Source organism: Antedon mediterranea, chromosome 9 (assembly GCF_964355755.1).
Source record: "Antedon mediterranea chromosome 9, ecAntMedi1.1, whole genome shotgun sequence".
Classification (NCBI taxonomy): Eukaryota; Metazoa; Echinodermata; class Crinoidea; order Comatulida; family Antedonidae; genus Antedon; species Antedon mediterranea.
This window is the reverse complement of record NC_092678.1, coordinates 25,563,237-25,573,714: the sequence shown is the minus strand read 5'-3', so window position 1 is coordinate 25,573,714 and position 10,478 is coordinate 25,563,237. Positions and strand designations below refer to the sequence as shown.

At 32.5% G+C, this 10,478-nt stretch overlaps 1 protein-coding gene across 2 annotated transcripts in view; it reads left to right on the top strand.

The window, feature by feature from the left end:
* Positions 1-10,478, top strand: part of LOC140058510 (uncharacterized) — a 60,447-nt gene that overhangs the window by 11,637 nt on the left and 38,332 nt on the right. The window contains exons 1-3 of one of the 2 annotated variants that reach the window (XM_072104147.1): positions 99-425; positions 4,805-4,987; positions 9,761-10,039. In XM_072104147.1, coding sequence (XP_071960248.1) covers positions 266-425; positions 4,805-4,987; positions 9,761-10,039 — 622 coding nt within the window. In that variant the 5' untranslated portion in view covers positions 99-265. Of the gene's footprint in view, positions 1-98; positions 426-4,804; positions 4,988-9,760; positions 10,040-10,478 lie in introns of those variants that run through there. The other variant, XM_072104148.1, reaches the window with a different exon arrangement.

Sequence of the window (10,478 nt, the reverse complement as noted above, 5' to 3'; positions counted from 1 at the left end):
TCAAAAACAAACGCGGGTAACTAAAAATAATTAACCTTACTTAAATTAATTAATTTAAAGTCAGTTTTCAACGTGTTATCCTCCCATAAATAAGTAGGCCAAAATCGGTTAAATTGTGAGTAAACTTTTAGTTCTTAAAAGTCTGCGCCGGGATTTAATTTGCGGAAATGACATAAATACAAAATTGAAAGACCAACAACATAAACTAGTTTCAGTCTGGAAAAGCGACTACACACGTTAACAACAAAGAAAAAAGTTGAAGTTAATGGAGCGTCCCAAGGAAGTACCGCACCGTAAATTTGTAAAGGTGCATCGATATGTTTTTGACGATGATGAGTACGTGAGGGCTTTTCATTTAAGGAAACAAATGGCCAGTTTGAAGATCAAAAGTTTGCTCTCTGTATTTGAAAATGAACAAGCTAAAGGTAGGGTACCAATATTCGTTTTAAGGTAAAGTTGAGAGGACCAGCAGGGGGTGTAAAAAGAGGCGGAAGTTAAAACAAACTAAAAAGTTTCCGGGATGATCCCAACTCCGGTTTACGTACTTACTTACTACCCCATGGAGATGATTTATTTTTTGGCAAACGTTCTGTCTGTTTTTAGTATATGGTTTAACCATTAAATGTTTTGAATTTACTTTACGCGGCAACCTAGCGCACATAATTATGACCCTTCCCCCCCCCCCCCCCGAAATCGCGCAATCCCCAGGGTCCCGTTTTTACCATTACCTTCAAGAAAATAAATTTTTAAATAGTACACATTTTTGTTTTGATTTCTTGTTGATTCTGTTTCCCCACTATTTAATGATTATTTTTTTGGAGTTTGTGACTTTTGTATCTCATTAAAATGTTAATAATGGGACCTGGATTAGCAATTAAGGAAGTAAGAATGGCCAGAGTACTTTTGTGTACTTTTGGTTGTAAACTTTCTAATCAGGCCTCATTAGGATGCTTTTAATTGTATCCAGGGTTTCTGTCACAATTACATACTTTCACTCAACAACTCAAACATTTCACAGAATTGTCTTGTCATTTTGTATTCTTGTGAGGGTCCCTAATGATCAGCTTCGGCTGGATGGACCACCCTCGTAAAATATTGTTACAATAAATAAATAAACATTCAACTCAATTGGCAACAGAAGTCCATACTATGGGGGTGGGGAAAGATTCAAGTTTGGGGATAGGGAGAGGTGGGTGACCCTGACCTGAAATTGGGGAGACCAGGTGAGTGAAGTGAACCCTATCACTGTAGCTGAACAAAATGTTCCAATTGTGTATTTTATCTTGAGCCCTCTGTTCTTCTACTGTTCATCTTAAAATTATTATTGTTATTATATTATTACATTTTGTGTTCAGGGCCGTGTTCAGGAAGTAAACTGTTTTATTTAACAACACACCATCTATAGGTTAATCAACTTGTTATTGTAAACACGTTCAGTACCGGATGTACAGAGTTACAGTAAAAAGAAACCTGAAATGAAGATATATAATATAACATTTACATTATATAATGGCAAATGTTCAACAATGTTTAGTATAACATTACCATGTCTGATAACTGGATTGGTACCTACCTTTCAGGGGATCCAACATTATAGATTTATAAATTAAATTTATAAATATTTCATAAATGATAAAAACGATCCATTGATGGTTGCAGAAAAATAAAAAATACTCAGGGGCGGATCCAGCATTATAGATTGGTGGGAGGGCTAAATATTTCATAAATGATAACGATCCACCAGGTTGCAGAATAATAAAAATAGTCATTATTTTATTTTTTAAAAGAAATGGCTGTTAAATTTTAGGGGGTGGGCCCTAGAGTTATCCCCCGCCTAAATCAGCACCTGCCTTCTTACATTGAAAACAATATTCCCGTAGTTAGCTCTACACCCATGATGTTGAGTAAATGATAATTATGTAATCTTTATTTGTTCATTTTAGAGATGCTAATATAATAGTACAGTATAATATAAATGGTTTATAAAGTAATAATCTCATTTGAGTTACAGCGATGTATTTTGCTTAAGCTGCCCAACATTTTTTCATTTCTTTTTTTCTATATATTTATATTATATTGATTTTATGCTGGTCGAATAAACGAAACGAAACACAAAAGCAGCAGAACTACGTGGGATCATCAGAAAAATATTTTTAAACATGAAAATAACAAAAACAAGAAAGAAAAGGGACATAGATGGGTACTCCCTTTGATGATCTCAAGGTTTTTGAACTTTAATAGCAATACAATTATATTTTTTAAAAGAATAAAAACTTTTATTTTTGAAAGAGTCTAGTTTTGAAATTAGTTTGATGAGCTCATACATGTCAACAGTGAAAGTAGTATCCTCTTCTACAATAAACTCCATGTGCTCACTTCACCGCAAAGTGAGTGTGCTTCACGTGGTTGCCTTGGAGACCCATAAACGACCTTTCTAATTTCCACTTTGGGACGTCATTAAAGCGTTTCTGAAGACATTACTTCCTTTTTGGAGAATTGTTGGTTGCGAGTTTAGTCTGTACTAGTTCACCTCTAATCTGCCTGACAGAATTTATTTACTGATTTTTGTTCTCCATTTTGTCTTCCATTTTGGCTGTTTGTTTGGTCTGTTACTTGATTGTTGACAGTGCTTCTTTTAGGAGCAGGAACGCTAGTAGATCAATCCCAGTACGTTTTGATTTTGATCAATCAATCCTCTTGATTTAAGATTAGATTAGATTAAGATTTTAGTTGTTGTTTCCAGTCTTAATTTCACATTTTGCCTTCAATGGAACTTTTTTTCAGATTTTCCACTTTTCTATTTCTGAACAAAAAAATATTATTTATAAATATTTAGTATTTAGTAATAAAAAAATTATTTTATAATAATAATAATAATACAATCCACAGAAAATGTAAGAAGCACAAAAATTAGTTACTGATGAAAGTGCAAATTAAAAAGATAATATTATTGACAATACTACTATTGTAAAAATAGGCCCTATTGTAGAAATATTTTATGGGACAGGAAATGATTAATCTGTGGTGAACACAAAATTTATCTCTCATTAAATAGCTATAGCCAACTTATATTCTACAATTAAAAAAATTAAATTCTTCTCATAGGATATGTGCGCTATATTACTAATGATGATGACGCTATAGTTTGTGGTCAGATCATGATAATACTATAAACTAGATCTGAATGAGTAATAAGCAATTAAACTAAAACTATTATACTTTATGTGACAACAAAATCTGATGTGTCCATATATCTTATTTATTTAATTTATTATCACCACCATATTTGGACATATCACCACCATATTTGGACATATCACTACTATATTTGGACATATCACTACCATATTTGGACATATCACCACAATATTTGGACATATCACTACCATATTTGCGCACATCACACTTTGTCAAACTAGTTTGATAGTGTAGACCGATCTTAATGAGTAATAAGCGAGAAAACTAAAATTATTGCTTTATGTGACAAAAAAAAAAATCTGATGTGACCATATATGTCATATCACCACCATAATTAGGCATATCACTACCATATTTGCGCACATCACACTTTTGTCAAACTAGTTTGATAGTGTAGATAGAGCTTAATGAGTAATAAGCGAGAAAACTAAAATTATTATTTATACACTTCCGCAGTTTCCTGCTGTTAAACTTTATCTTATGATGGTTCCCACTAGGGTGCAACGCAAAGACGTAAACATAATGCAAGCGCGTTGACCAATCACAAGCAACCGTTCAAATAATCCATCGCTTAGTGTGATTGGTCAAATCTTTTATGTTACCCAAAGTTTGCCAGTTTTTTTTATTAAAGTACAAATTGTTTGTCATAGTAAATTGCTTTTGTTTCAAACTCTAATTCAATTGTACCTTTATCTTAGTTATGACTTCCTGAAGTGATATATAAAAAGTTTTTAATGACAATTTAAACAAGGTTTTATTGTTGCTGACCCTTGGCTACGATGACCTTATACATTTCTACACTCTCTAAAGGTACAATTAAATCTTTATGCCATCTTAAACAAAACTTGTTTTGAAGAATTAAAGAACATACTATATTTTTATAAATAACTTTGCCGTAATTAAAAAATGTTAAGCGCAAACGAAATAATCAAAATTATTTAATTGTTTTGTGAAATAAAACTAGTACAATTAGATTATTTTTAATTTATTTTTTTTATTAGATTATTTTTAATGGTATATTTTAAGACACATATTGTGTTTTGTTTGCTTGCTTTTTTAAAATTAAAATATAGTTTCTCTACTAAGTCAATCAAGTCAATTTTTCATGTTAATGTTTTTTTTTATTTATTGTGCACAAATATTTTTCGTACACAAAGTAAACTAAACATACTGTATATAACATATTTAAATTTGTTGTAACTTGATAAGTTACTGTAATTTATTCAGCATTTTATTTTGATTACCCAAATATAAAAACGAGGGAGTTTAAGTGTAAAATTAGACTTGTTAAAATCAACATCTGATGGATGAATAACGACAGGGTGGAATTAAACTGTATTGTGTATGCTTAGAAGTCAATTCGCATTATTGATTTTTTTTGACAGTGGTATAGGATATTGTTGTTATCTTGTGCTCAGGAAAAGGAAATACTTATGTTTGCGTAACACAAAATCATTCGGAATATTCCCCACCAATACCAACATGGCCGTCAACCAAGCTAACAATACAAATATAACCTTAGTACAATGTGTGTACTGTAAAAGGATATTTTCAAATCAGACAATTTTTTTGGATTTTGTTTACAACCCTGTATGTTCTCTTAAAGGTGATTACAACTCCTCAGGCAGTACGGTGAAGAAGAAAGAACGGTCCTCGTTCGATAAGGAGAGCCTGAAGAAGAAGGCTGATGCTGTGAACATGATTGGCTCGTCCCGGCCACGATGCCAACACGGATCACCGATGATGAAAACAAGTTTCTATGACGATGATGATGACGAAGATAAACTAGGTAATTTTTTCATTTTTTAAACATTTATTTTTATTAATGGTGTGTAGAAAATAACAATAACAAAATAAATCAAGAAAAAATATCATTAATTAATGAATGCTTATGTGACGCATTATAAATGATTATGGAGAAAATCATTCTACGTGATCACAACAATCTTTTCCTTATTAGGACTATCCATATATGTCCTAGTGACATTTAAAAGGTGCAGATTTTCAATATTCAATAAAGGTACACCACTGGCCTTCCTATTCCTAGAATTCTATGTGATCACAACATTTCATATTAGGACTACTAAAATATGTCCTAGTGACAGGTAATACAAATGACAGAAAGGTACAGATCATTTTATTTATAATGTTCAGGTACACCACCTGGCTTCCTTATTCCTAGAATAGGTCTGATCACAGCATAATTTAGTCACAACATACAGGAAGGTAAACTACTGTATTAATCCAGTGTCAGCCATGATGCTATAGTAGTACATTGTAAATTAAATGAGTCATAAATTATATCTCAATCTATCTTTAATCCGTTTATTTCCATTCTTCACTCTTATGGGAAAAAACAAACAAAATTAATAGCACAATATTTTTGAATACGTTGAGAATAAAAGAACGGAAAGTGGGTAGAAGCTTATAGAATGAGAACCATCTTACAATACATATCAGGCGCGGATCCAAGGAGTCCCCAGCTGGCCCGCTCACCCACCCCCAGCTGGCCCGCTCACCCACCCCCAGCTGGCCCGCTCACCCACCCCCAGCTGGCCCGCTCACCCACCCCCAGCTGGACCGCCCACCCACCCCCAGCTGGACCGCCCACCCACCCCCAGCTGGACCGCCCACCCACCCCTTCCCCTTAAATTTTCGCAAATTGCAAAGAAAATTAAGCTCAGTCCTTCTGAACATTTTTAGATGGATCTTGGATCCACCACTGCAGCATTTAAACACACAATTAACTACAATACATAACTATATTAATTTACTTACTATTTATTAACTTGTACAAAATAGGTTTTTAATATAATTTAATAGAAGTTGGTGGCAGTTTTCATACACTGTATTTGTGAAATTGATAGACAAAATGTCTTGTATATCAATTTAAATTACAGGTATGAAAATTACTCTAAATTTGGGGATTTTACCTTTTCAGTACTTTATTGTGTTTAACAACCTGAATTACAAACAAAAACTACTTTTTTTACTACTGTACTTATTATTATTGTCCATCAAACACGTTTGTGAAAACTTAAAAAAAAAACTATAGCCAGGTGAGGCATAGCCTAAACTTTAACCCTGTCATAAAAAAAAAAAAAATAAAAATATAATACAATTATTAAATTATAGTTGTATTCGATGGTGATATATTTTCACACTTCCGTGGTACATTATCAAATATTTAGATCTAAACAAAACTAAATTCAAACGCACATTCGGTGCTTACTTTCAATTATAGTTTTTATTACTTTTCATTTATCAGCAAACTGTATTAGGTTTTTGTTTTCAGTCAATTTTATATTTGGGAGATTTACACATTAAATGTATTCCAATCAGAAAAGAATTCTTGTTGTGTGACAGTCAGCTTCAAGTTTCAAGATTTGTTTTTCTCTATCAACAATATGGAAATATGTCATTGACCTCAAGTGACCTAAAATTGAGTATTGTATGGATTTATAAATTTTGAATAATGGCAGTATGTATAACACTGTGTACACTATTGATCATGTCGATATTCTACGTCGGGAAAATCGTGAAACAAGAAAGAATCGACCAAATGGGGTATGTCTTGAAGGTTAGTTAAGACCAGGTATCACCCGGTCATTCACATAATAAAAATAGTTATAATAAAGTTTCTTATCTTGGCTAAGTACTAGACTTAGGAGTACTTAGTCTAGTACTTGTGGAGTAGGCCAAGTCTACGATAGATATTACATATTACAGTTTAGTAAGGCAAAAAGGTATACTCCCAATACAGCCAGGAAAAAAACATTTCTTGCTACTTAGAATGTTACCAGTTGATTTTCTTAGAATAATTAGCATCAACTTAGTAGGAACTAAATACAATAGTTTTAGAACTTAGTTGTAAAAATGTGTTGTATATATCCTAAATTATTTTTTTTTTAAATTAATAGAAAAAGAGGAACTTAAAAGACTCTTAATCTGTAGGTGAATACAATTCTGTCTAAATTAACAATATAACAAATGATTCACTTTAAAGTACTTTTTCACATTGGCACGATTCAAAAGGTATACTGCACTACTAATCTAGATACCATCATTCAATCGTGACATACGCAACAGGAAATACACATTATTTTTATATTATTAGATTAAACAGGTTTTCTTTTAATGTTTGTGTGTAAAACGATACCTAGGAACCAACGTGGGTGCAATTATTAGGGGAAAAGTTGAACAAACCATTTTATGACATGAACTTCCTTATTGAGATATTATGTCAACCGCTGATAGTTGAGGGCAGTATATTACTATGTGATAAAGTGTACTGATTTATATGACTGTTGTGATTTTGACAGGTACATTATAAGTAGGCCGCCCTATTGCATAAAGCTATGTCTACAGTATACACAACATTATGTGACAAAAAATGTGATGTGCCCATATATGGACATGATAATGTCATATCACTATATTTGGCATATCACTGTCATATTTGGGCTTATAAGATAAAGTATAGATATAGCTATATTTAGGTATATTTATTGTCCAAAAAAGAGGAACAACGCCAATATTAATTTAAACCCGACCATTCAGGGTTGGAATAGCTGACTTGTTTTGAATTTCATTTGTTTAAATCAATTGTTAGTTCCAATCCCAGGGTACAATTGAGTTCAACTTAGGTCCTGGTGAACTAATATAAGGATTTCCTCAATTACAAATATTAGTTTAAGTATGTTACTTCAATTTTAATATGGGACAATTGTCACTAGGCATTTTACTTCTTTCTCATCCCCATTAAATATGTCCAATGTTTTTAAGGCAGAGGTAATTAAGATATTTAAGCAGCTATTTTTGCTCTCTTTTTTCCCCTCTTTTTTTGGAGCTAAGTTTTTGGGGGTATAGAACGAGGCTTTCGTAAATTATGGGTAGCAAATTGTATCTCCTGATTTACAGAGGTGGTCACCAATTATCTTGAATCCATTTTTTTTTAAGGTTAGCTCTAACAGCTGTACTACAGCAGTACAGCTGACTTGAAGAGGCCCTCTTAAAAACAATACAAAGATATACTGACGGCATTAAAACATGAAGGTACAAGAGGATTAATAGATTAAAATTCTCAAACAGATAAAAAATTTTAAAATTGTTAAAATTCACTAAAAAATTAAACTTTAAAAAAAAAACGCTGCATGTCATAGAATATCAGTATATCAATCAATATACTTGTCTGTATCTATTCCTTAGAGATGTGCCACATTCCCCCACTTGTTGCACTTAAGTTTCTCCACTTAAGTTTCTATAATAGGAAGTACAGTAATAATATTGAGAGAGTAAACATGTATTATATAAAACTGTAAACGAAATGCCTGTATGCATAGCCTTACACATTATTGGTAGGTGAACCGTAACACACAAAAATAGCAAATAGTACAAAGCAAATTGAACAATGCTTATTATTTATTTCATGAAGATTTTTCTTTCAAAATGTAATAGCGAGAGAAATTTAACTATAGTGGGGAACTTTTCTAATTGTAAACAATATCGTATATATGTATATATATGTAGTACTACAGTAATAAAGGTGTACTGACAAAGATGTAGCGAATTTTCACCTTGGTACCGTGGGAGTAAAAAAAACACCAGACTAAGTACGGTACTAAGTACAGTCAACTCTCCCAATATTGGACACGTTTTGGGCCAGTTTAATATGTCTGGTTTTCCGGAAAGTCTGGTATTCGGAAATGTGTTAATGATAAAAATGAATTTGGACCGTTTGGTCCTCAAGAAAAAGTCTGGTATTGGGAGAGTTTCTGGTTTTTAGAGAGTCCGGTATTAGGAGTCGAGTTTGCTGTATAAGTACTCATTACCAACAACAGTAACTAATGAGGCAGTGAAACAATAATAATATTGTATGTATATAAAAATGTAGTAGTAAAAAACAATGGGTATAGCAATTTTAACCTTGGTATAGTGGGTAGTTAAAAACCACCTGACTAAGTACGGTACTAACAAGAATAAGTATTCATTACCAACAACAGCAACTAACGAGGCAATGATAATGAAACTGTATTGACAAAAAGGAGATAATAGTTAAAACGATTCTAAAGAGCATTAAAGCAAAGTTTACACTTCCTGATTTTTAAACATAATCATTGAAAAACAAAACTGGACGACATCAAGTGTTGACTATACTCGGTTTCTGATTCCAACTAAAAATAAATTATCTACCTTACTTCCTTATTGCCTTATTGCCAATGTAACTAACTGGAAAAAATTATTGGATTTTCAATTACTGTATAAAAAAATAATATTCATTTGATTGTAAATTGTAATCTGGTATAATCGACAAATAAAGAACAAATGTATTTAAAGAAAAAGTTCCAAAAAGTCAACGTTAAACAAAACAAATTATATGTAAAGTAAAAAAGATGGTTTGAATTTAGGTATCTACATCAAGCAGAAGTGGTTCTCGGTCGTGGGAACTTTTATCAGTCTTCAAAACATTTTTTCTTATCCTTTCATCTATTTAAGTTACAATAACTTTCTCATTTGTTTTTTGCACAGAAAGTAAAAATAATTTAAAATTGTCATTTTGCAGATCTAGAATTCGACTTTGACCCATTGAACAATGTACCATTGAGACCGAGCTCTGCGACGAGAGACGATGAGTTCTTTTCAAGAAGGCGTTCCAGATCAGTACCTAATTTAGCAGATCTTAGTGGGAACACTTTGCCGATGAAAAACCTAAAGGGACTTTTTCTTAGAGCACAAAATAATGATACAAAACCGCCGGACAATACTAGAATGCCTCGTGAGACGCCGTCACCTGATTTATACACTGTTTCAGTAAATGGTCCTGAAGAAGAAGAAGAAGAAGGTAGGTCTCATAGTTTTTTTTTGGTATACATAACACACCTTTTCTATTAGGTTATGGTCAAGAAAAGTTGGACCTGCTACTAAGGAAAAGAATATTCCAGGTTCAGGAAATCAAGTGACCAACTAAAGTACTGATATCCAGTCCAAGTAAAAATACAAATGCCAATAATTTCTAAAGCCAACAGCTGGCCTGAATTTGTTTCGTTTCTTGAGTTAATAATTACAAGACAGAAACATTTGTAAGCAAATACAAAACATATCCAAAAACAAATTCATTACATGCGATACGCCAAGATGGACAGAAAAAGGAAATTAACGAGTAAGCAAAACGGAGTGTAATAACCCTCGAACCTGTAACCTTTATGCACCCTGCCACTCAACCAAACGTTTTTGTACAAGCTACTAAGAATCTGCAATATTGATGTTAAATGTAAGCTGCC